The sequence below is a fragment of the Manis javanica genome, chromosome 5 (assembly GCF_040802235.1).
Source record: "Manis javanica isolate MJ-LG chromosome 5, MJ_LKY, whole genome shotgun sequence".
In the NCBI taxonomy this organism is placed as follows: domain Eukaryota; kingdom Metazoa; phylum Chordata; class Mammalia; order Pholidota; family Manidae; genus Manis; species Manis javanica.
This window is the reverse complement of record NC_133160.1, coordinates 169,719,087-169,744,939: the sequence shown is the minus strand read 5'-3', so window position 1 is coordinate 169,744,939 and position 25,853 is coordinate 169,719,087. Positions and strand designations below refer to the sequence as shown.

The 25,853-nt window shown below is 52.3% G+C and overlaps 1 protein-coding gene across 3 annotated transcripts in view; it reads left to right on the top strand.

The window, feature by feature from the left end:
• The first annotated feature begins 23 nt into the window (after positions 1-23).
• The window catches only part of CPLX1 (complexin 1), a 35,442-nt gene continuing 9,612 nt past the window's right edge, over positions 24-25,853 (top strand). Inside the window, exons 1-3 of one of the 3 annotated variants that reach the window (XM_073237898.1) lie at positions 24-1,493; positions 2,507-2,600; positions 2,861-2,948. In XM_073237898.1, coding sequence (XP_073093999.1) covers positions 1,215-1,493; positions 2,507-2,600; positions 2,861-2,898 — 411 coding nt within the window. In that variant the 5' untranslated portion in view covers positions 24-1,214 and the 3' untranslated portion in view covers positions 2,899-2,948. Of the gene's footprint in view, positions 1,494-2,506; positions 2,601-2,860; positions 2,975-25,853 lie in introns of those variants that run through there. The other 2 variants (XM_036991411.2, XM_036991405.2) reach the window with 2 other exon arrangements.

Here is a 25,853-nt window from a genome sequence, read left to right as displayed (position 1 = left end):
AAGTGACAGGACCTGTCAGCAGGAGGAACGGACAGTGCAAGGCCCACTCCTGTGGCCATGCAATCCAGGGATGCTGCAGCTCTGTTGTGTTCAGAGATATGTGCCCTGGGGCCTGGGCCTCCCCCAGGGTCACTGGGTCCCTTGCTGGCCAAAGGGTGGCTGAGTGGAGGGTGCTTCCCACCCCGACCCCCGGGGAGCATTCCTGGCTTCCTCCATGCCGTCCCCCGCCCCTTGCTGCTCGCCTGCTGAGCATGGCCAGTCTGCTGCCTGGCACTATGGGCGCTGGAGAATAGGTGGATGTGAGCCTGTGCATCTCTGAGTTCTGGGCCGAGCATCCCTGGAAAGTCCGAGGAGCCTGAGGAGTGGGCGCCCAGGGTGGGGTGGGGGGCAGGACAGCTTCAGGTTCCAGCCCAGTCCCGGCAAGTCCTGATGACTCAGGCGGGAGGGCACTGTGACAAGTTCATGGTGGTCACCAGGGGTGTCCACGCACCGACCAGGGGTGCAGTCCAGCCTAAGCCCCTGGAGACCGGGACCCCAGCCTCAGCCCCTCCACGCCCCTCGCGCAATCTCTGCGCAGGACCGCAGGGCTGGTCGCGAGCCGAGGGACAGGAGGCGGAACAGCGACCTTGCAGCGACCCCGCACTCCGCCGCAGGGGAAATCCCGGAGGCCCCCGGGAGGGGGCGGCGGGGCGGGGCGGCCCGGGCCGCAGTGACCTTCATGCGTCCCCGGCCGCGCGGGTCGCCGGCCGCCCTCAGTCCCGGGCCCAGCCCCCTCGCCGCAGCCGCGCCCACTGTCCTGGGGTGGGGGGACTCTCGACCACTGTCCCACGAGAATGACAGGCGTGGCTCTCTTTCCGCGACTCTCTTACGCTGAAAAATAGGTCCGGGCGGGTCTGCGGGTCTCTGCCAGGGGCTGGGTGGGTTTTCAGGAGTCCGGGGGCTCCCGTCTCCCGCCCAGCGGCGCGGGAGTCGAGAGCGGCGGGGTTCGCGGTCTCCGGCGGCGCCCAGGGCCGCTCGGCCGGGTCAGGACTCCCACCGCCCGCGCGGAGTATGGGGAGGGGGCCGCGACCCCCAGCTCCCGCCCCAAAAGAAAGGCGAGGAGCGCGTCTCGGCCCCGCGCGCCCGCGGGAGGAGCCCCGCGCCGGCGGGCGGGGCGGGGGTGCGGAGCCCCGCGTGCGGAGGGCGGTCCCCGCCGGGGCGCTGCGGGGGCGGAAATGGGGGCTAGGCCGCCGGGCGGGCCGGGGTCTCGCGCGCTGGCCCGGAGGGCTCGAGCCGCGGAGCCCCGCCCCCACCCGGAGCCGCGGGGCCCCGCCCTCCTCCTCCTCGTCACGCCGGGCGCGGGCGGGGGCGGGGGCGGGGGGCGCCTCCACGTGACGCGCCTCCTCGCGGTGCCCTTCAGTCGCCGCCGCAGTTCCCCGGGCGCCACATGGACCCTGCCGGCCGCCCCGCGCGCCGCCGCTGACAGCCCGCCAGTCCGCGCGCCGGCCGGGAAGGTAACCCACGCCCGCGCGCGCAGCCCCCTGCCCCGGCCGCCGCTGTCCCGGCCCGGCCGCCCCAGTCCTGCCCCGGAGGGTCGCGCACCCTGCCGGTGCTGGCGCTGTCCGCCGGCGCGGTGCTGAAGCGTTCCGCGCGCCTCGGCCCGCGCCCTGCCTCTTTCTTGCCCCTTCTCCGAGTCCCCGAGTCCCCGAGTCCCCGAGTCTCGGGCCCCTAGCGTCCCCCCTTCCGCACCCTCGTTCTCCGTCCCTTTCTTTCTCCCCGCGCGCTCCCGCCTCAGGGCCGCTCGGCAAAGCCGGGCAACTCACCCGCGCCCAAAGCCGAGCGCTGCGGCGATGCGAGCCCCGGGGCGCCCCAGCAGCACCCGAGCCTCCCGGCCGTGGGCCCTTCGGCCCCTTCCCTCCCGGGAGCCCAGGGAGAAGTTTGGAAGAGAACCTGCTTTGCGGCAAAAGCGCCCGTGCGCCAGCGCTTTCCGGGAGGAGGGGGCTCTCCCGCCTGGCTGCCCTTCCCCAGCCCGCGGGCACACCGGTCTCTTCTGCAGAGGAAAAAAAAACACTGAACCTCCAGAGACCTGGGTTTCCATGCCAGGAGAGACCTCTCGAGCTGTGGGTGGCGGGGAGGCTGCAGCTGCTCATCTTACACTACAAACCTCCCCAGCAGCGGGCTGGCCCCTGGAGCGCCCAGCCTTGCAGATGCAGGGGGAGCGGTGGTCTGCCCCCATTTCCATTCGTTCGCCTGAGGCCAAGCCCCCTTCGGTTTCTGACTTCCACCCCAGTCCGCTATGGGCAGGTGGCAGGGGGTGCTGGGACCTTGAGGCCCTGGACAGAGCCTGGTCCCCTGGGACTCCTCCATCAAAGGAGACCTCCCTGAAGGGGTGCCCACTCAGGCCCCACCCTTTCTAGCACTTCCTGTCGCTTAGATGGTCCCCCACCCCTGCGGTCCAGGCCCACCTAGGAGGCTGCAGAGCCAGTCACCTTCAAACGCCCCCTGGGCCTGTCGCTGCTTCCCGCAGGCTGGCTTCTCTGAGCTGGGCCCCCTGATCGGTGAGGACCCTCTCATCTCTGCAGTAACAGCTGAAAATTGGCTTCAGAAACCCCCAGGGTCGGGTGAGGCCACTTTACAGGTCTGTCTAGGGTCCTAGGATCTGTCCACCCTGGTCAGAGTGTAGGGTTGAAGCCCCCTCCACAGGGGCCCTCCCAGGCACCCCATCCCAGTGCTGGGGTTTGGGCACAAGTTGTGGGGGGAGTGGCAAATGATGGTTTTTTTAATCTCAGAACTACGTTCAGGGGACCGTGGGGTGGGGATGAGAAGGAAGCCCTTCCCCAGGCCCGGTCAGGTTGGCCTATGACCACTTCCTGTCCCCCAGGCAGAGGACTCCTGGCCACACGCGCATGTAAGATCTGACCCCACCACCCCTGGAGGAGCTGCTGAGGAATCAAAGCCATCGTCATGGAGTTCGTGATGAAGCAGGCCCTGGGAGGTAGGAAGTAGGGCCAGTGGGGGCTGCGCCCAGCTGGCTGCCAGCTGCCCACTGCAGTGGCATGCAGACACACGGGGTCCCAGGCAGCACATGGTCACCCTCCAACTTCACACGTGCCTGTTTGTCGCACATCCCCTGCAGATATGCCTGGACAGAGGTCTAGGGGGAGGTGTGCTGGTGCGCTGTGATCCGGCAGAGCCCACTGGACAGCTCCGAGGTGGGGCTGAGGGCTGAGCAGCAGCATCTGCTTGGCCCCATGAGGACACAGCATGGGTCTCAGGGGCACCAAGGGCCAGTCCTGACTGACAGGGTCTGGTGTCCTCCACGGGGGCTTGCTCTTGGTGAGCAGAGCCACGGAGGTTGCAGGAGCTGGAGCGGGATTCGGGGGACAGAGCTGGACCCAGGCATCCAGCAAGGGCCTGGCGGGTGCCACCCAGAGTGGGGATAGCAGCATGCACGTGAAGCTAGGTCTGGCTGAGCACAGGGTCAAGAGAAAGGCCTGGAGTGGCTTGTATGACCGTGGCCCCCTTCCACACAAGGTGGCCTTGGGTGTGTGTTGGGCAGATACCCCTCCAACCCTGCTGACTCCTATTAGAAAGGAATCCTGTGCCTACTTGGTTAAAGGCCGTCATCGTGGCCAGAGACCCTGGCCCAGGAGAGGAAGGTGGTATAGGGACAGTGGGCTGAGACCCTGGCCCTGGAGGTAGGAGAGGCGGTGGACTGAGGTCCACATGGCACAGATGCATCCTGGCAGAACACTGCGGTCAGCCCAGGCCCTCAGCGCCCTTCCTGTGTGCCCTAGCTCCAGGCACAGTGCCAGCCTCAACTCCCCACGACGGGCACCTTGGCCAGCACCTGTCTCTGCCAGTAGAGATGTCTTCCTTGGGTCGCCTGCATGGGCTGCACCCTGACCTCTGCCACACGCAGCCTGGCACAGTCAGGTTATGCACGACAAGACCAGCATATGGGTGCTGCTGGGGTGGCAAAGGAAGCGCAGCTTCCCCCGAGGTGGGCAGCTGGTGGAGGCTGTCATAGGCTGGGGCAGAGCAGAGGGGCTGGGGCTTCTGTGCTTGGACGGGCCCCCTGAGCTTGGCTCTTGACAATACTGTGTTTTCTCTCACCACAAATTAAATGAGACGATGGTTGGGCCCGGCCTGGAGCCGCACGCCCTGAGGTTTCATGGTCAAGGAGATGCTGCAGGTTGAGTCTAATTACAATGATTACATCACGGGTACATGATTCAGGGAAAACCAGCATCCTGGTGCTGGGAGGGATCTGTGTTCCACCCAGCCAGTCCCAGGCTGTTATAGATAATTAATTAGGTGGCTAATTCAGGCCCTGAGGTGGGCTTGGAGGAGAGCTGAAATATCTGATTTGGCTGTCTACATGGCTGAAATTGGCAGGGTAATTGCCAGCCTGGGTTTCCTTTGTTCCCCGTCAGCCCAAAGTTTCTCCTGCGGCGCCATAGGGCGGGCTGCCTGGGGCGTGGGAGCCGAGGAGCCGGCCTGCAGGCCCCCCAGGTCCCCTGAGCCAGGGCTGCCAGGGGAGGGACTGCATGTGGCTTCCCGGTGACACGTTTTCTGTTCCTGTGATTTCCCTCCCTGGGAGGTGTCGTTGAGGTCTGTCAGGAGGAGCGTGCATGAGAGGGAGACCGACACAGGGACGGAGACAGACAGAGACCAGAAGTCCTCTGAGGAGACACCCCTGAGCCCCTGAACTGGAGCTGGGGGGACCCAGCTGGGAAGCCCTCCAGAGAGAGGCAGACCCGGACAGGCAGGGCCCAGATTCAGGGGGACCGGACAGCCCAGAAACAGACGGGTAAAAGACAGAATCCGAAGTGCTGCGGGAGCCCGAGACCCAGGGAGATGCGGGGAAACGGGTGGGGGTGGGCAAGGAGAGAGACAGAGGCGCCTGAGGCTGTCTGGGAGTCGGGCCGAGAGGGCACCTGGGGCCAAGAGGCTCCGGGAGGAGAGGCCAGAGAAAGGCAGGGCGACAGGGAGGGAGACTGAGGAGCCCGAGGAGGCGGGGCGAGAGATGCAGTGCAGGAAATGGGCACAGAGGGACAGAGACAGACAGAGATGTGTCAGAGACAAGCTGACAGAGTCAGGGCCAGAGACAGAGACCCTGCCCCCGCCTCCCGCGGGCACACGGGTGCACACTCGGGAAGGACTCAGCAGAAGGCAGGAGAGGCGGGCCCGGGGGAGGCCTGGGCAGGACTCCACGCAGCCTAATGGCATGATGGCCATCGGAGACTGGCCCCAGCTCTCTGGGCTGCAGGGCAAGTCGTCTGACCAGGACACGCCTTCTCCACTGTCAAGACCATGTCTTAGGCAAGGACTTCGCTTGGGTCAGAGGCTGCAAGGCGGCTGCCCGGTGGGGAACCCATGTCAGACAGACAAACAGACGGAAAGACAGACAGTGCCCTGGGCCTCCCCAAAGCGTGTGGTTGTTTCTGCTGGGTCTTGTCTACCCTAGGGCTGTGGACCCCTGGACGGTGGAAGGAATCGGTTTCTGGGTGCACCAGGCCTCGGACAAGGTGGTGCCCTCAGTCTGTGGGGTCTGCCCCTGGCCCTCTGCCATCTGTCTTGGGCCCTCTGTCTCTGATCGGCTCACTGGGAGGCTGGCCCAGTCTTTCCATGGCACTCAGGCCTTCCCCTCTGTCCTCAGCCACCCACTCCACCAGCAGCCTCTGCCCAGTCTCTACATCACACTTGCTGGCATGTTCCAGGCACCTGCACAGCCAAGCGGGGCCCCAGGTGAGAGCGCCAGAGAGGAGGCAGATGAGACTCGGTGTGCCAGTGCTGCCAACAGAGTGAGAGCCTGGAGTTCAGGGAGACACGGCACAGAAGGGGCTCAGCGGCAGCACGGACACTGTGCAGTCCCAGGCGACCCCAGCCCTTCCCGGTGACCCCTGCAGACACCTAGCTCTGCAGCCAGTGGCCCAGCCACTGCGAAGCCCTGGCAGGCAGGGTTCTTGCTCTGCCCTGTCCTGTAACAGGCCCTTGCTGAAGGCCTTCTCCTTCACCTACCTGTCCGTTTGGACGCTGGGCCAGCTTCCCTGGGGACCACAGGGTGCCCTGGGAGCAGGGCACCTGCTGTATGAGGGAAGGGAAGTGACAAGCAGTCACCTTGGTGACAAGGGGCTTCCTGGGCAGTGAGGGAGGGTGGGAAGGCAGACTGGGGGAGGGGGGCGGCAGGGGGTGCTGCTGGCTGCAGGTGTGGGGCAGGCTGTCCTAGTGTGGTGGTAGGCAGTGGCGATCGGTGCCACCCATTGACTGTGCTGCCCCATTGTGTCCCAGCAGCGCCAGGAGCATTAACCGGTGAGCTCAGACTCCTGGCGCTGAGCTGTTTCTCTGAGGGCAGGTGGCAGCTGTGGCACCTCCCCCTGAGGTGGCAGGGTTTGCCCAGGCCTCCAGCCTCTAGTACCCTGAAGCGGACAAGGGGAGGCTTTTGTGTGGTAGCTGTTTCTTGAGATGCAACCTGAGAAGGGCCAGGTGAGCCCGTGGGAGCATCTGCTCTTAAAGCCTGAGTTCTCTGTGAGCTGACAGGGGAAGATGGGCATCTTAGGTTCCTTTCAACTGAGAAGACACGACCCACAGGCAGCTCTCTGGGGTCAGCGCTGTGAGCACACAGGGCTGGCTAAGGGCCAAATCTTGAGGAATGTGTCCAGCTCTTGGCAAACTTATTTACACCAAGAGAACACCTGGAGACCTTTACAGGTATTGACCACCCCAAGATCCATCAAGACACCCCAAGATTTAGGTTACCCACTGCTCAGTCCCTGAAAGAAGAAAACAGTGATGCAACGTCTGTGGTGGCTACTTGCGTGGCCTGAAACCGGACCAGGTGTTGGGGCCACGTCTGCCTGAATCTGGGGCTCAGGGTCCTCAAGGGTATGATTTGAAGAAACTGTTTTCCCCAGGCCAGGAAGCGTGGTGTCAGAGCTATGTCTGCACTGTGGACAAGTGCGTGGGCACTTGCCAGTTAGCATGGTTGGTGTGGAGTCTCAGAAGGCTAAATCAGGCGCGGTGTGGCAATTCTGGCCCAAACGACCTGGTTCATGGCTGGCTGTCCTGTTGTTCGGCCTCAGTGTGATGTGTTCTGTGGCCGGAACATGCTCAGGTCCTCAGGTCCTCGGGAATGTGCTGGGGCCAGGAGGCTACTCTGGGCTCAGCTGAGAGGCTCACCCTGCAAGGCTGTGGGTGGGTCACTGTCACCCAGACCACCGTAGACAGAGGGAAAGAGTCCATGGACACACCCCCAGGGGCTGCTGGGTGGTGGGCTGTGTGTTGGGACACCCTGGGGGTCTCAGGCTCAGTCTCCAGATGTGTCAAGGCTGCTAGGACCAGACCCTGGAAGAGGGAGGGCACTGCCGCTTCAGGGCCCAAACAGACGGGGTGCGCTGCAGTCAGGGCTCTGCAGGGGAGCCCTGGCCACAGGGACATGCTGGAGGTCTCCTTCCCCATCTGGCACCTGCCTCTGTTAAGTGGCCCAGGTCCACCCCACACTGGCTCCAGGATGTCCAGATGAGGCCTTGTGTGTGCAGATGCTTTGGGGACCCAGCGCTGGGCTCCAAAGGGTCAACACGCTTCTTCCCCAGACCCTTCCTCACCTCGCCTCCCAGGGCCTCTGGTCAGGGCTGGACTCTACACCTAGGCCAAGGCCAGGTGTTCCCATCCTGTCCCAAACCCCAATCCTGAGGGCAGAACTGGTCCCACCAGCTCCCCCACCCTATCTGTTCTGGGGTCAGCTCACCCTTGAGAGCCAGGCCCCTCCTCCACAGGCAGACAGCAAATACTTGATGATAAGACACCAGCATTTGTTCAGGGGCCACCGCAGGCCTGCATTCAGTCACCCCGGCTGGACACTGACCAGGTGAGGCCAGGTTCTCTGGCATCTGGGAAGATGGTGGGGCTGCAGGCTGAGCTGGGCTGCAGGGAAAGAAGCAGATGGGTTGGGGGACTCCAGAATTCTGCAGGGAAAGATGCTGTTAACTCAAATTACAGAGAACCTTGAATTGAGGTTTGTTTCTCTCATGTGATGAGGTGTCAGGAGATGACTCAGCTGCTCAGTGGTACCACAGGGCACCTGGCTGTGTGTGCCACTGTCATTCTGGTGGCACTTTCATACTCAGTCTGCTCCTCACAGTTACAAAGCAGCTGCTGCTGTGCCAACATCACACCCATAGTTAGAGAAGAAGGGGAGGGGCTAAGGAATAACCCCTTTATCTGTTTAGTGAATGTGTTTGTGGAATCTCAAGGAAGGTTTCCATTTGTATGTCATGGGCAAGAATGGTCTAGGAGAGTGAGGGCCAAGGTGGGCACACCACCCTTCAAATACGGGGGTGGGGTGGGTAATGGGCAGGCATCTGACAGTGCCTGGCCCACATCAGCTTGGGAAATCTTGAGTTTCAGATGCAAGACCCCTGACCATGGGTCCCCAGAAGGCAGGGGTGCCTCCTCCTTCCCCTGCTCCTCCCTGAGAGCCGGGACCCCCCACAGGCAGCGGGCACACTCCTGATAACGAGACACCAGCGTTTGTTCAGGACTGGCCTCCTGAATGCCGCATGGGTAGGGCAAGCATCGCCCACTCCCTGGGGCTTGTGAGAGATGCCTCTCACGCGGGCCGAAGGGAAGGATGCTCCGCAGTCTGCCTTTGTCTGCGCCCTGCAGAGAGGGCACTCCTGGCCGCTGGCGCTGCAGCCTGCCTGCACACTCTGGCCCCGACGTGGGAGTAAAGCAGGCGCGACGCACTTGGACTGAAAAGTAATTCATGTTTTGCTTTGTTGGTTGGCAAGCATTCTGGTTGGGATTAAAGCCTTCATTTTAATAGGTCCTGCGTGGTGGGCCTCAGAGGCAGCTAGACTGGTTCAGAGACATGGTGTATTTAATGCTGGGACATTAAACGGAGCAGGGAATCAACGAAACTTCAAAATGACCGTTAAGGCCAGGCAAACCCCGACGCTGACACATTCCAGAGACCTCAGCCTTATAAACCCAAACCCAGGTCAGAGCGGATCAGATGAGGAATACACTGGGTTCCGGCAGCGCAGAGAGGTCCCCTGGGGGCAAGGCGACGCCTCCCCCTGGCCCTCCTACTGTAGGGCAGAGCAGAAGGGCACAGATTGAGCAGCCTGCTCAGAGCACCCTGGTTCTGTGGAGGGCTTGGGGTGAAGCTTTGGCTGTGGTCCTTCCAGACCCTCCTGCCGGCCTGCTGGGGCTCGGGCTCCGCACAAGCCACTCTTCTCCAGTATTGGCCTCACTTTTATCATCTGGAACAGGGGAGAGCGCCTAGGCCAAGGTGACAGACCCTCCTGCCACCCCTGAGGGCAGCCTGGTGGGGCGGAGAGCCGCATCCCATCCGACAGGTCCCTTTGGTCCCAGGAGCTGGGTTGTGAACTGTAGCATCCAGGCTGTGGTGGTGGGTGGAGGCTGGGCAGCTGCTCAGGGTGCAGCAGAGGCTCAGGGTGCTGGATGCAGTCTGAGACCCAGGGGGCTGAGGACCTGTGGGGGCAGGCAGCTGGCAGGGCCCTCATTGGGCACTAATGGCTGCCCCTAACATTTCCACAGGACCTTGGCAGCCTCGTGCTGAGCTCTGCTTGGGCCCAGTGCTGGGCCTCGCCAGGTCAGGGTGCTGCCCACTGCATGCTCCTCAGGCTGTTTTAGCCTCAGGCCACTGCCTCCACTCTGGCCCCAGCAGCCCAAGAACTGGCCAGGATAGCCACAGGCCCAGGGCCTCCTGGCAGAAGAAGGCAAATGCTGTGTGCACACAGCAGGCAGGAACCAGAGAGGAAAAGCAGCTTCAGCAGAGGAGGAGGGGTATCCTGAGAGTCCCCAGCAGTGCTGCCCAGGGCTGGGGCTGCCCTGCAGTCAGCTTCCCACCCTCCAGGCTCCAGACTGTCCATGAGCTGGGGGACAGCAGCGTAAGTCCTGTCTGCCCATCAGGCCAGCAGATGCCCACCCTCCTCTTGGGGCCCCCAGTAGGGTGGACGCATTGCGGAAGGTCCCCAAGACTCCCAGGCCCCCCATCTCTGCCTCTGCCAGTGGCGGGAGCCGCAAGTAGGGCAGGGCAGTGCCCGTCCCGGGGCGGGTGTAGACATGCCCAGCAGAGGCAGGGCCACTAGGGGCTCAGCCCCCGTCCACCCTGCCTGCCACCCCTCCTATCTCAGGCTGCCTGGAACAGCGGGGAGGGGTCTGCCCCAGGGCTCCCTCAGCTCTCTCAGGCCCCTGCTCCCAGCCAAGGTGCCTGGCCTCCTGGCCCCCGTCCTTGTCCCATTCCCGGTCCTCATCCGAGTTGCTGAATGGAGGGACAGATGCATGGGGATTCCAACCATCCGTGGAGCTGGGTGCCATGCCATCTGCTGCTGAGCTTGGCTCTCTTTGGCTCACTAATTGGCGTTTGCACCTCGCCTCTGTCTCCGTCCACCCTCTACCTGAAAGCTAGGCCCAGATGCTGTCCGCCTGGCACCGGCTCTGCAGGCAGGAACAGTGGCCGTGCCCTGGAGTTCCCCAGTGGGCTTGGGGCATCCGACCATCACTCAGGCCATGGAGAAGAGGGCTTTCTTCATGGTGGGGAGGAATTCCCAGGCAACTAATAAAGGTTTGCAAAACCACAAAAGGAGATGATGGGGAGGAGGTGTTGAAGGAACTTCCCAGTGGGTACAAAGCATTCTGGAGAGGCATTGCAGAAAATTAGAAAAGCGGCTTCAGCATAGCAGGGATGGTGGCTTCCCTGAGGAAGGGCGGGTGTCTGATTCAGAGATCACCCAACACTCCCTAGTGGCCCCGCTGCCCACCCCAGGGCTGCCCACGGGACGTGGGGCCCACGCCTGGTGCCTGCCCTCCAATGGGGCTCAGAGGCGTGGGACCGTGGAGGGGTGGGCTCTGTCTATGCCAGCAAGCACAGGGCCGAAACCCAGCTTTCTTACAACCAGTCCAGCCTGCCTTGTTCTAAACCTTGGCCCGGGCCTGGGGGTGGGAGCTGGGTGGTGGGTGGGAAGCCAGGCCCCAGGATGGCGGCACCCCCAGGCTCCTGGTGTGCAGCAGCGTTCATTTCTCCTTAGACAGAGTGAAGCCCACCAGGTTCAGCATATGGTGTCTGCTGCCCCTCCTCTTATAAGGGCCCTGTGGGGGCCCCGAGGTTGGGGGCATCTAATGAAGAGGCTTTGCCTCAGAAAGAACATTCACCAGTTAACATGTCATTACAATGAACATCTGATCTGACCTCTGTCATCTTACGTTTTGCCTTTTAAGATGCTTCCTTGCTGTTTACTTATTTTATCTTGATATATGGAGTCCACTTTCTTTTTAAAAACCTTCTTCAGTGTTTTGGAACACACATGCCCTTTAAAAGCATTATTTAAGCTCTACACATCACAGTCAAGGGTAACACCATGTAGTCTGATGAGGCTCCAGGAGCCTCTGGGACGCCTGCTGTATGCTCCATGTTCTCCCAACGTCCCTACCTGCCTTGGCCTTTGTTAGAGATTAGATTGAAAGGGTTGGTATTGCAGTCTATGAGCTCTTAGTATGTAAAAATATTTGATCTTTGCATCCAATTTTGTAAGAGATATTTATACATATTTATTTTTTAACATGAAAGTGGATTTTTTTCCTATTAAAATAGTGTTCATTTTAATAGAATGTTCACTGTAGGGAATTGAAATAATATAGAAAAGTATAAAGAAGTGATGTGGAAAATGGAAATGCTGCATTGCTCCAAAATCACACATTAGAATCACCCATTACTTAATTTAAAAATATTTTTTCAAGGAGTGATGCCTTCAGATCCATTTCTAATTTTAAAAGACTGCACAGTCCTTTGTGCTGTTGGTTTATTAGAACTAGTTCTGGGGGTCAGCAAGTCAACGCCGAGGGCTGGGGAATAACGCCAGCCTCCCCGGGTGACTGTGGTCTGAATGGCTTTCCACAGTGGCTGCCGCAAGGGTACCGTTTCCCTTACAACAGCTCTTTGAATGTGGACGTTTCAGGGGACACTGTCTGTTTCGTAGATGGATTTAGACAGAAATGGGCCATTGGGTGATGGTCTACAGAAGCCGTACAGACTCCACTGCAAGTTCCAAGACGAGTCTACACATATTTGCCGGCTGACCTCCCACCCTCCTGACTGAGGTGTGGGATGAAAGTGTAATTCTTAACCATGCAGAATAATATGGAACTTAAGTGATTTATTTCAGCCCATTGAGAGGTGTCCTTGTGCACACACCCTTTATGGGACTCACAGTGTCTTTCTGATCATCTCAGACACTTGGATTCCTGTAGTGGACTTGGGGCCCCCTGCCCCAGGCTCCTGACATTTTCATGCCAGTAACTGTGATGGAATCATTATAACCATTGACACGTCCTGCCACATGGTTCAAAGTCCCAGACACACCTCAGCCTGTATTTCTCACCCACGGACCCTGGTGACTCTTGCTCCCATCTGTACTGGTTTCTGTCCGGATAATTGCTGTGGGCCAGGGCTTCCCTCGTCCTGGCTGGGTCCTTGGGAACTCTCTGAGACAGGGCACATGCAAGGTAAGTGGAGTGTGGGTTCTACCCTCTGGCATGCTTGGTAATTAGGCTGGGTATAAAATTTTAGATTTAAAAAATTTCCTCAAAATTTTGAAGTCATTTTTCTGTTGTCTTCCACATTCTAAAGTTGCCATCAAAAACTCAGATGCTATTCTTATTTCCAGCGCTCTTCACATGTTTCCTCTTTGACTCAAGCATCTGAAACTTCAAGGTTTTAGGACACTTGTGTGGGTCTTTCATGTGCTTTGCTGATGCACATCATTCAGGCCCAGGACGTGCTTTTTCTTGCTTCTTGGCAGTTCCACTCCTGCCCTCACCTTCCCTCCCCTTGGGCTCCCTACCCTGACTCTCTGGTTTCTCATATTTTCTCTCCTGTTCATCTCTGTGTCTTTTGTTACACTTTATGGGGTAGTTCCTTAGTTTTATTTTCTAACTCTTGAAAAGAATTTTTAATTTCTGCACTTGTGTCTTTGACTTCCAGGGCCTCTTTTGTGTTTTCTAACCCCCCCCTTCTAGAAGCCTCCCCTGTTCCCTCTACTGCCTCTCTGCGCCCATCTGCCTGCCTGTTACTTGGGTGCTGTCTGCAGGCTGAAGGTACACATTCATCTTTTGGAGTGAGTTAGGAAAGCCTGGCTGAAGCCTTGTGGCTGTGTGGGATTTGTGGGCTTACCTGTGTGATACACATGTGGTAAGCTAACTCTTATTTGGGGGGGCCCTCAAGTGCCAGGATCTTTAGGTCTCACTTGGGGATGTAGTTCCCTTTCCCCAGATCTTCCAGCAGGGCAATGGGGGGCTTGGGCAAGGTCTCCTCTGTCATCCCTGGCCCCACAGTGCCTGAGCCTGGGGGTTTTCTAGTTCATTTTCTCCAGGGAAACAACTTCTTGAGTAAGCAGCAGAGGGTCCCCAGGGCAGGGAGCACAGGTGTCCTTCACACAGGCTGCAGCCCATACCCTCCCCCTCCTCTGTGGGCCTGGCGCCTCCAGCCCAGTCTTCCTGGGGCCCCACAGGCAGACCAGTTTCTCAGCAGCACCTCGTCTGCTCTTACTCAGCTTCCACCTGCACATCTGTTTCCACCTTCCCCAAATTTTATATCTCCATTGTCTTGTCCTCTTCTTTCTGTTTGTCCTTGTGGAATTATACTGTTTTAAATATCTTTACTCTCATTCAGTGGGGTTGTAGAAAGGGGGCAGGCTGCAGGAGGGGTGGTCTTTCAGGAAACCATCACATCTTCACGGATATGAATACGAGACAGCAGAGCACATGCTCAGCTGAAGTCCCCCTGGTGCATGTTTCCAGCTGCCCTATAAAGAGATCGCACATCTGCAGCTCACACACACACTCCCCAGCGTGGTTTTCATCCAGCTATCGCTGACTGAGTGGATAAAACTGATCTCATTTTTAACTAACTTTAATTTTAACTGACCATCTTTCTTTTCATTCACTCAGCAAAATTTTTGACTACTGGTAGTTGCCCTATTTATGATTTATCCCTTTTAATTGAATTTTCTATTACATACTAATGCCCTTCTGGGTCTATCAGCCGCCTTTTATCTTCACGACGTTCTAGATGTTTCCACCATACTTACTAACATAGTCGGCTCCATCAAGGTTTCTGGGATGGCTTCCTCATGTGGCTGTGTCTTCCCTCCTCTCTCTCTGCTGGTAATTTTTCACTGGGTGTCAGCCATGATCTCGCCCTGCTGGTGCTGAATATTTCTGTTTTGAATACGTCTGTGAACTTTGTGGATGTGGCCAGGTTCCTTAGAGACAGTGTGATCGCTCTCTGTCTTGTTTCTAGGTTTCGCTGGGTAAGAGGAGGGCAGTGTGCCGTCTGGGCATGACTCATGGCCAAGGCCATGCTCTTCTGACCCAGACAGATGCCCCATGACTCAGGGATTTTGCTGCTCTGGGAGCATGCTCGCTAAAGCAGGGATTGCTGGACTGGGTAGAAAATCAAGACCCAACTTTATGCTACTGCAAGACTCACTAAATATAAAGACACAAATAAGTAAAACCAAAAAGATGGAGAAAGATACAGGATGAAGAAGTTAACTAAGGAAAGCCTGCATGGCTACATTCCTATCAGACAACTTCAGAGCCCAGAATATTACCAGGGATGAAGAAGGTACTTTCCTAGCACTGAAAGTGCCAATTAATCAAGAGGACATAACGGTCCCAACTGTGTCTATACCTGATAACAGCTTCAGAATACAGAAGCGAAAGAGCTTAAAGGAGAAACAGACAAAGCCGCAATTTAGACGGAGACACTCAACTCAGTAATTGGTAGAGCGGACAGACAGAAAGCAACCAGGATATCAAAACATGAACAGCACCATCAGCTAACCCAATCCACCTGACCTTAAAGAACACATTTCAAACATGCACACAGAACATTTACCAAGACAGGCCGTGCTCTGGGCCAGAAAACCAGTCATGATCAATACAAGTATGTTGTCTGGCCACCGGAGAATGAAGTGAGAAATAAATGGCAGAAAGATACCTGGAAAATCCTCCCAAATAACTGGAAACTAACCAACACACTCTTAAATAATATGTGGACCCAAGAAGGAATCAAAAGGGAAATTAGAAAGTATTTTGAACTGGATGGAAATGGAAAAAAAAATCAACATTAGTTGGGTTTAGCAATGTAGTGCTTAGGGGGAAATTAAATCACTGAACACCTCTATTGGAAAAGAAGATCGCAAATGATTAACTTTTTTCCTAATATCAGAAACTAGGAGAAGCAAAGCAAATGAAACCCAAAGTAAGCAGAAGAATGGAAATGATAAAAATCAGAACAAAAATGAATGAAGTGGGGGGGATGAAACCAAAGCTAGTTCGTTAAGGTCAATAAAATTTGGACTTGTATCTAGAATATATCAATAACTCTTACCATTCAATAAGTAGAAGACCAACAACCCAAGTAAGAAATGGGCAGGAACTCAAGGCGGTGGACCGTAACCCTCACCTTTTAGTGGGCCAGGCTGGGAGATCAAGGTCGCATCACAATGATAAGTCATGTAGATAACACGGGTCCTGGCCCTCCCCAAACCCATAGCCTCAGTCAAATCATGAGAATATCAGACAAACCCTAATTGCAAGACATACAAAACTCCCAAAAAGATCTCTTGTCATGGTCATAAAAAACAATGTAAGTGCTACAAACCATCACAGCCAAACGAGCCTGTGGAGAAGTGACGACTGATGAGATGTGGGGTCCTGGGTGGGGTCCTGGGGCAGAGGAAGGACATCAGGCAAAACCTGAGGACGTCTGAATTTCATATGGACTTTGGTTGGTGATACTGTCCTCAGCGTGAGCTCATGAACTGAGGCGTGTGCCGCACCAAGATCGTATGTTAACCATGGGGGATGCTGGGTATGGGGCATGTGGAGACCCTGTACTATTTTTCTTTGCAATTTTTCTGTACATCTAGAATTGTTCTAAAATGGAAGTTTATTTTTTAAAGTGCAAAAGATTTGAATAGGTATTCTACCAAATAAGATACAAAATAGCTCTTTAAGCACATAAAAAGACGCTCAACACCGTCCGTCATGAGGGAAACGCAAAGGCCACGTGAGCTGCCGCTTCACACCCACGAGGATGGCCAGAATCACAGACAGGCCATAACGAGCATCGGCAAGGATGTGGAGAGACCAAATTGCTCCCCCCTGCCGAGGAGCGTTTGCTGGCAACAGCTACTTCGGAAAACAGCTTGGCAGTTTCGTAGGACGTGAACCTTCAATTTGCCACACAACTCGGCAATTCACCCAAGAAAATGAGCGCGCCTCACGCCAAGACTTTGCGATGACTGTTCAGAGCAGTTTTTATTTACAAAAGACCCATCCTGGAAACAAGCTCTCAGTGGGACTGTGCGCCTGTGCGGTGGGGCCCTGCTCTGTGGCGAGGAGGACCGCGGGTTCCCGCACAGAGAGCACGGTGCACCCTGGGAGCACCCTGGGCGCACCCTCACCCTGCTACAGCCTGCGGCCAGGGTTCCGTGCACGTGAGACTCCAGGGAAGCCATCGTCCACAGGACAGGTGATAGATCTGCGGTCATCTGGGTGGCTTGGTGGGAGGAATTACACAGGGCTGCCAGGAAACTGGGGGGGCTTGACTGTGTGGGGCCTCCTGGGTGTGCACGGGTCACACCGCAGGGGTCACGGGGTGGGTCGCCTCCCCAGAGCTGTTTCTAAGATGGGTCGAGAGCGTGAGGAGGGCACCTGCCCTCTCAGCGGTGCCGTGGGCGCATGGGGACGGCTCTCCTGAGATCCCACCCGTGTGTGGGGCAGGCTGAGGGCAGGGGAGTGGGGCGGACAGGCAGGGCAGGGGGCTCCTTCTGAAGGGGACTCAGAGCCTCAGCACACCCTGCCCGAGGCCTGGCTGCTGCGGAGGGGGAAAGGGCGGCAGCGCCCCTTCCGCAGAGAGGAAACCTGCTCCGTGGCCGGCGTGCGGAGGCCCCAGGAGCGCGTTTCTCTAGCTCGGAGCCGCCCTGGCCTCCCCGAAGGGAGCCCCACTGGGTGCTCATTCTGTTTCCCGTGGGGTTCTGTAAGAAAGCCGGGCTCCCCTCCCCGCCTCCGGGTCACCGCTCCCGGGCTGTGCACGCGGCAGACCGGCCCGCACCCCCTGCAGCTGATTCTTGGCATCGTTGTGCTGATTTCATAAAAATAACCTGGGGAATTTCCTTCCTTCCAAGAACATTCTAAATATCACTGGAATTATCTGCTTCTTGAATGTTTGAAAGAGCCCATCTGTGAATTCTTAGACGTAATTCTCAGTTTTTGACACCATTTTTTAGAAAATCTACTTCATTCAAGTTCTCAAATGATTAGGATAGAAAGTACAATACGCTACTTGGTGACGTCAGTGCCCTTTCCGTCAGCAGCCCCCACCTGTTTTTCCTGGCTTTGTCTGTCTTCTGCCGTCCTCCCGCCTTCTGGCCCCGAGCAGGCTGCCCTCACCGTGGGTGTTCAGGGCCCCCCCGCTGAGTCACGCACTGACTGCGCTGTGGCCCTGCCGCCCCTTCTGGGTCATTCCTCGGCTCCCTCTCTGGAGGCTTGAGGCAGAGGACGAGTGTGGGGCATAGAGGACCACTAGTGCAGGAGAGAATTTGCAGCAATGGCTGCCCCTCAGATTTTGCTAGATCAGGGCCTCAGAAATTGTGGTTTTACTCATATTTTCTAGTTCACTCCTCATTAGAGAGATTTGACCTACACAGGAGCCTAGAAGAGGGACATTTTGGTCCCAGATTCGCTGTGGATCATGCACTCCACTTCCCTGATGCCATCAGAGACATGGCCTTATTTCTACTCTGAAGATGTATTGAGCCTCAGCAGGCTGACATTTATTTGTCTTTTTGAGACATGGGATTATAAGCCATTTTAATTTATACTTCTCTTTTTTTATTGTGATAAAATGCACACAGAATTTGCCATTTTAACCATTTTTAAGTATACAGTCCACTGGCATTAGGCACATTTGCCCTGTGGTGTAGCTGTCCCCACCATCCATCCCTCGGACTTTTCATCTTCTGAAACTGAAACTCTATCCCCAGCCCTTGGTGCCTACCCGTCTGCTTTGTGTGTCTATGATTTTGCCCACTTTAGGAATCTCATGTAAGTGCAATCATACAGTATTTCTTCTTTTGTATCTGCCTTATGTCACTCAGCATGATATTCTTGAGGTTCGTCCATGTTGTGGCACGTGCCAGAATTTCCTTCCTTCTTAAGGCTGAGTAGCATTCTGTGGTGTGTATATACCATATTTTGTTGATCCTTTTACCCACCGTCGGGTACTGGGGCTGTGTCCACCTTGTAGTTGTGAATAATGCTACTGTGAGCGTGAGCATGTGTGCATTGCTCTCAGTTCTTTCAAAGTCCCCACCTTCAGTGCTCTGATACTTAGGGATGGAATTGCTGGATCATATGGTAATTGTTTAATTTTTTGAGGAACTGCTGAACTGTTTTCCACGGCAGCTGCTCTAATTTACACTCCCACCAGCAGTGCCCAAGGGTTCCAATTCCCCACATCCTTGCCTGCACTTGTTATTTTCTTTTTCTTTTTTTAATGATCATCCTAATGGGTGCAGAGTGGTATTCATTGTGCTGTAGACTGACATTTGCTTGCTCCTTGTAAACATTCTATGAGAGTTTGAAAAGAACTTGTGCTATTTTTTTCAGGATTTAGGTTTGGTGTAAACCCAGTTTCTAACCTGCCAATCCTTTTCCTATCTTTAGGTAATCATAAAAACATGGGTATATTCATAAATAGGGTTTTTGCTTTCCAGAGATGGCCTCTGTGACATACACTTGCCTGCACCTGGCTTGCAGTGGATGGTGACCCCTGGTGCTCACAGCCACCTCAGCTCTGTGATGTGGTGCATCATGGCCGTGGGGCCCTGTGGCCTTGAGGCCCTGAGGCCATGTGCCCAAGATGGCACCTCATCTCCACCCATTTGCTAGGGCTGGAGCCAAAACAAACAGGCTGAGTAGACATCTGTGGGCACGTACTCCTACAGAGAGGAGCATCTGTTTTAATGGGAGGGACGTGTGGTGGGAGGGGGGCAAGGTTGAAGGTGGGTGGATTCTAAGTGTGCGTGGGAATGCTGGATGGCCTGGCCAAGCCACTGCGGTCGTCAAGCCTGTGCCGCGACCATGTGAGGCCACCGTCCTGGCACTCCCGGCAGCACACACGGTCACATGTCAAAGTGTCTCTGGTCTGATGGCCTTCAGGCCGTGACTCTCCTGACATTCCAGGACTCACAGCAAAGGCTGCATTCTCCCAGTGGCACTGGGATCAGATCGCTGATGTTCACATCACCGTAAGAATTGTAATTTTATCCAAACCCCCAAAAAAGAAAACAGAAAGAATTAAATTAGAAGTATGATCCAGGTTACATTCAATTATATATTAGTTTTGTAACTGCCGGTTTTATTATATTAAACCTGTCCATCAAGAATCTGCTGTGTCTGAGGGGATTCAAGATGGCAGTGTGAGAGGTGAGACAGACAACTCCTCCCAAAACCACATAAAGTACAAAAATATAGTTAATACAACTAATCCTATAAGAGCAACAGGAAAGAAGGCTGCCCCAGACTGCATACACCTGGAGAACAGAGCAGACCTCATGAAACAGGGTAACGTACCAAAACCTTGATCTGGTGAGACCCAAGCCCTCCCCCTGCCCCAGCTCACCCACGGGAGGAAGAGAAACGGAGCGGGAGGGGGAGGATGCCTAGGACAGCCCTGGAGGTCTGCTTTGGGAGCACAAACCTACATTGCATGGTGCTCTGGAGATTAGTGGGGTTGGAAAGCTAAGACAGGCAGAATACTTGGAGAAACTGAGATTCCAGCCATTTGTGGAGGACAGGGATCCACATCTAGCCGCTCTGGGACAAAGGAAAGGCAGGCGATCTGAGAGGTTTCCTAGCAGTGAGAAGGCTGCTGAAAGGGCACGGTTTGCACAGAGCTTGCTGCACAGGAGAAGGGAGAGCTGGACAAGCTTCTCTGGGCGCGCTCTGCCCAGCTGGTTGGGGACTTTGAGGAGCTTCAGGTGCTCCATCCCCATGGCTGGCTACTCAGCTCAAGGCCCCCTACTGTGATAAGCAGCCTGCTGTGCCTTCCTCCTGGCCTGCCAGCACCAGCACGCAAACCAGCAGTCCCTGCCCTGGCATCAGGCCAGCCAGAGGGAGGCACTGCCTGTGGCAGCTACAGACAAAAAATCGCAGAGGCTTACACCTGTGTGCTCGGCTCACTGGTTCTGACAGTGGAGACCAGGCACTGCAGCCAGGAAGCAGAAAACAGCTTTCCTCTCCCCAGGCACTAGCACTGCTCCCCTGTGACCCCCGACATCACTCCAGGGGTTGAGCAGCTCCAGAGACTAGAGCACGCCACATACAAATATGAAACATCAAAGGAACCTGGTTCAGACCAAAATCTCACAAACATGAGAAAAAAGCCCAAGTGAAACTGAACTCACCAGTCTTCCTGAAAGAGATTTCAAAATAAAAATCATAAACATGCTCATGGAGGTACAGAAAAATATTCAAGAACTCAGGGACAAATTTAGGATGCAGATTCAATCATTGAGAAATTCCATATCTGAAATGAAACATAGATTGGAGGGATTTAAAAGCAGATTAGATATAGTAGAAGAGATGGTAAATTAAATAGAAATTAGAGAAGAGGAATACAAAGAAGCTGAGGCACAGAGAGAAAAAAGGATCTCTAAGAATGAAAGAATATTGAGAGAACTGTGTGACCAATCCAAATGGAACAATATTTGCATTATAGGGGTACCAGAAGAAGAAGAGGGAGAAAAAGGGAAAGAAAGTGTCTTTGAGAAGGTAATTGCTGAAAATTTCTCCAATCTGGGGAAGGACATAGTTTCTCAGGCCATGGAGGTGGACAGATCTCCCAAAACAAGGGACCAAAGGAAGATAACAACCAAGATATACAATAATTAAAATGGCAAAGATCAATGATAAGGTCAGACTTTTAAAAGCAACCAGAGAGAGAAAAAAGATCACATACAAAGGAAAACCCATCAGGCTATCATCAGACTTCTCAACAGAAACCTTAAAGGCCAGAAGGGAGTGGCATGATGTATTTAATGCAATGAAGCAGAAGGGCCTTGAACCAAGAATACTCTACCCAGTAAGATTATCATTTAAATTTGAAGGATGGATTAAACAATTTTCAGACAAGCAAAAGCTGAGAGAATTTACCTCCCACAAACCACCTCTACAGTGCATTTTGGAGGGACTCCTATAGATGGAAGGGTCCCTAAGGCTAAATAGATGTCACCAGGGGAAATAAAACCACAGCAAAGTAGAACAAGTTAATTACTAAGCAGATGCAAAATCAAATCAACTACCCAAAAAGTCAATCAAGGGATAGACAAAGAGTACAGAATATGATACATAATATATAAAGTGAGGAGGAAAAAAAACCTTTACATTGTGTTTGTAATAGCATACTGAGTTAAATTAGACTGTTAGATAGTAAAGGAATTACCCTTGAACCTTTAGTAACCATGAATCTAAAGCCTCAATGGCACTAAGTACATACCTATCGATAATCACCCTAAAGGTAAATGGTCTGAATACACCAATCAAAAGACATAGAGTCACTGAATGGATGAAAAAGAAAGACCCATCTATATGCTGCCTACAAGAGACTCACTTCAAACCCAAAGACATACACAGATTGAAAGTGAAGGGATGGAAAAAGATATTTCATGCAACTAATAGGGAGAAAAAAGCAGGAGTTGCAGTACTTGTATCAGACAAAATAGACTTCAAAACAAACAAAGTAACAAAAGACAAAGAAGGACATTACATAATGATAAAGGGGTCAGTCCAACAAGAGGACATAACTGTTATAAATATCTATGCACCCAACACAGGATCACCTACATATGTGAAACAAATACTAACAGAATTAAAAGGGAAAATAGAATGTAATGCATTCATTCTAGGAGACTTCAACACACCACTCACTCCAAAGGACAGATCAGCCAGACAGAAAATAAGGACACAGAGACACTGAACAACGTATTAGAACAGATGGACCTAACAGACATTTACAGAACACTCCATACAAAAGCAACAGGATACATGTTCTTCTCAAGTGCACATGGAACATTTTCAAGAACAAATCATATACTAGGTCACAAAAAGAGCCTCAGTAAATTCAAAAAGATTGAAATTGTATCAACGAGCTTCTCGGATCACAAAGGTATGAAACTAGAAATAAATTACACAAATAAAATGAAAAAGCCCACAAACACATGGAGGCTTAATAACATGCTTGTAAATAATCAGTGGATCATGACCAAATAAAAACAGAAATCAAGCAATATATAGAGATAAATGACAATAATTCAACACTGCAAAATCTGTGGGATGCAGTGAAGGCCATGCTAAGAGGGAAGTATATTGCAATATAGGCCTACTTCAAGAAAGAAGAACAATCCCAAATGAACAGTCTAAACTCACAGTTAACGAAACTAGAAAAGAAAGAACAAATGAGGCCCAAAGTCAGTAGAAGGAGGGACATAATAAAGATTAGAGCAGAAATAAATAAAATCGAGAAGAATAAAACAAAAGAGAGAATCAATGAAATCAGGAGCTGGTTCTTTGATAAAATAAAATAGATAACTCCCTAGCCAGGCTTATCAAGGAAAAAAAAGAGTCTACACACATGAACAGAATCAGAAACAAGAAAAGAAAAATTACTACGGACACCAGAGAAATACAAAGAATTATTAGAGAACACTATGAAAAACTATATGGTAACAAACTGGATAACCTAGAAGAAATGGACAACATTCTAGAAAAATACAACCCTCTAAAGCTGACCCAGGAAGAAACAAAATCTGAATAGACCAACTACCAGCAAGGAAATTGAATTGGTAATCAAAAAACTACCTAAGAACAAAACCCGTGGTCCAGATGCCTTCACTGCTGAATCTTATCAAACATTTAGTGAAGACCTAATACCCATCCTCCTTAAAGTTTTCCAAAAAGTTGAAGAGGAAGGAATTCTCCCAAACTCATTCTATGAGGCCAGCATCACTCTAATATGAAAACCAGGCAAAGACACCACAAAACAAGAAAATTACAGACCAATATCCCTGATGAACATAGATGCAAAAGTACTCAACAAAATATTAGCAACCTAAACTAAAAAATACATTTAAAAAATCGTCCATCATGATCAAGTGGGATTCATCCCAGGGATGCAAGGATGGTAAAACATTTGAAAATCTTTCAACATCATCCACCACATGAGCAAAAAGAAGGGCAAAAACCACATGATCATCTCCATAGATGCTAAAAAAGCATTTGACAAAATTCAACATCCATTCATGATAAAAACTCTCAACAAAATGGATATACAGGGCAAGTACCTCAACACAATAAAGGCCCTATATGACAAACCCACAGCCAACATTATACTTAACAGCAAGAAGCTAAAAGCTTTTCCTCTAAGATCAGGAACAAGACAAGGATGCCCACTCTCCCCACTTTTATTCAACATAGTTCTGGAGGTCCTGGCCACAGCAATCAGACAACACAAAGAAATAAAAGGCATCCAGATTGGCAAGGAAGAAGTCAAATTGTCCCTGTTTGCAGATGACATGATATTGTACATAAAAAACCCTAAAGAATCCACTCCAAAACTACTAGATCTGATATCTGAATTCAGCAAAGTTGCTGGGTACAAAATTAATACACAGAAATCTGTTGCATTCACTAATGATGAACTTCAGAAAGAGAAATCAGGAAAACAATTCCATTCACAACTGCACCAAAAATAATAAAATACCTAGGAATAAACCTAACCAAGGAAGTGAAATATCTATACCCATGAGAGAAATTAAAGAAGATACCAATAAATGGAAACATATCCTGTGCTCATGGATAGGAAGAATTAATATTGTCAAAATAGTCATCCTGCTCAAAGCAATCTACAGATTCAATGTAATCCCTATCAAAATACCAACAGCATTCTTCAATGAATTACAGCAAATAGTTCTAAAATTTGTATGGAACCACAAAAGACCCTGAATACCTAAAGCAATCCTGAGAAAGAAGAATAAAGCAGGGGGAATTACGCTCACTGACTTCAAGCTCTACTACAAAGCTACAGTAATCAAGACAATTTGGTACTGGCACAAGAACAGACCCACAGACCAGTGGAACAGAATAGGGAGCCCTGATATAAACCCAAGCATATATGGTCAATTAATACATGATAAAGGAGCCATGGACATACAATGGGGAAATGACAGCCTCTTCAACAGATGGTGCTGGCAAAACTGGACAGCTACATGCATGAGAATGAAACTGGATTATTGTCTAACCCCATGCACAAAAGTAAACTCAAAATGGATCAAAGACCTGAATGTAAGCCATGAAACCATAAACTTTTAGAAGACAACATAGGCAAAAATCTCTTGAATGTAAACATGAGCAACTTCTTCCTGAACGCATCTCCTTGGCAAGGGAAACAACATAAAAAATAAACAAGTGGGACAACATGATGCTAAAAAGCTTCTGTTCAGCAAAGGACACCATCAGCAGAACAAAAAGGCATCCTACACTATGGGAGAATATATTTGTAAATGACATATCTGATAAGGGGTTAACATCCAAAATATATAAAGAACTCACACCTCAACACCCAAAAGCAAATAACCCTATTCAAAAATGGCAGAGGATATGAACAGACACTTCTCCAAAGAAGAAATTCAGATGGCCAACAGACACATTAAAAGATGCTCCACATTGCTAATTATCAGGGAAATGCAAATTAAAACCACAATGAGATATTACCTAATACCAGTTAGAGTGGCCAACATAGAAAAGTCTAGGAACAACAAATGCTGGTGAGGGTGTGGAGAAAGGGGAACCCTCCTACACTGCTGGTGGGAATGTAAATTAGTTCAACCATTGTGGAAATCAGTATGAGGTTCCTCAAAAAACTAAAAATAGGAATACCATTTGACCCAGGAATTCCACTCCCAGGAATCTACCCTAAGAATGCAGGAGCCCAGTTTGAAAAAGACATACACACCCCAATGTTTATCACAGCATTATCTACAATAGCCAAGATATGGAAGCAACCTAAGTGTCCATCAGTAGATGAATGGATAAAGAAGATGTGGTACATATACACAATGGAATATTATTCAGCCATAAGAAGAAAACAAATCCTACCTTTTGGAACAACATGGACGGAGCTAGAGGGTATTATGCTCAGTGAAATAAGCCAGGCAGAGAAAGACAAGTACCAAGTGATTTCACTCATCTGTGGAGCATAAGAACAAAGCAAAAACTGAAGGAACAAAACAGCAGCGGAATCACAGAACCCAAGAATGGACTAACACTTACCAAAGGGAAAGGGACTGGGGACGATGGGTGGGAAGGGAGGGATAAGCGGGGAAAGGGGCATTATGATTAGCACATATAATGTGCGAAGGGGGGGAAGCAGGGAAGGCGGTATAACACAGAGAAGACAAGTCGTGATTGTATAGCATCTTACTACACTGATGGACAGTGACTGTAATGGGGCATGTGGTGGGGACTTGATAATAGGGAAAATCTAGTAAGTACAGTGTTGCTCATGAGATTGTATATTAATGATACCAAAAAAAAAAAAAAGCATTTGGTGTCTGTCCAAAGCGATGACATTTAAAGAGATATTTTCAACATATAAGTCATATAGATTTTTAGGTACATGGTCATGTTACCAGCAAGAAATGTGGATGGGGGAGGGAGACAGAATTTAATATGTTCTTTTACAATATAATTCTCTTTATTTTATGAAATCCGGGAGAACT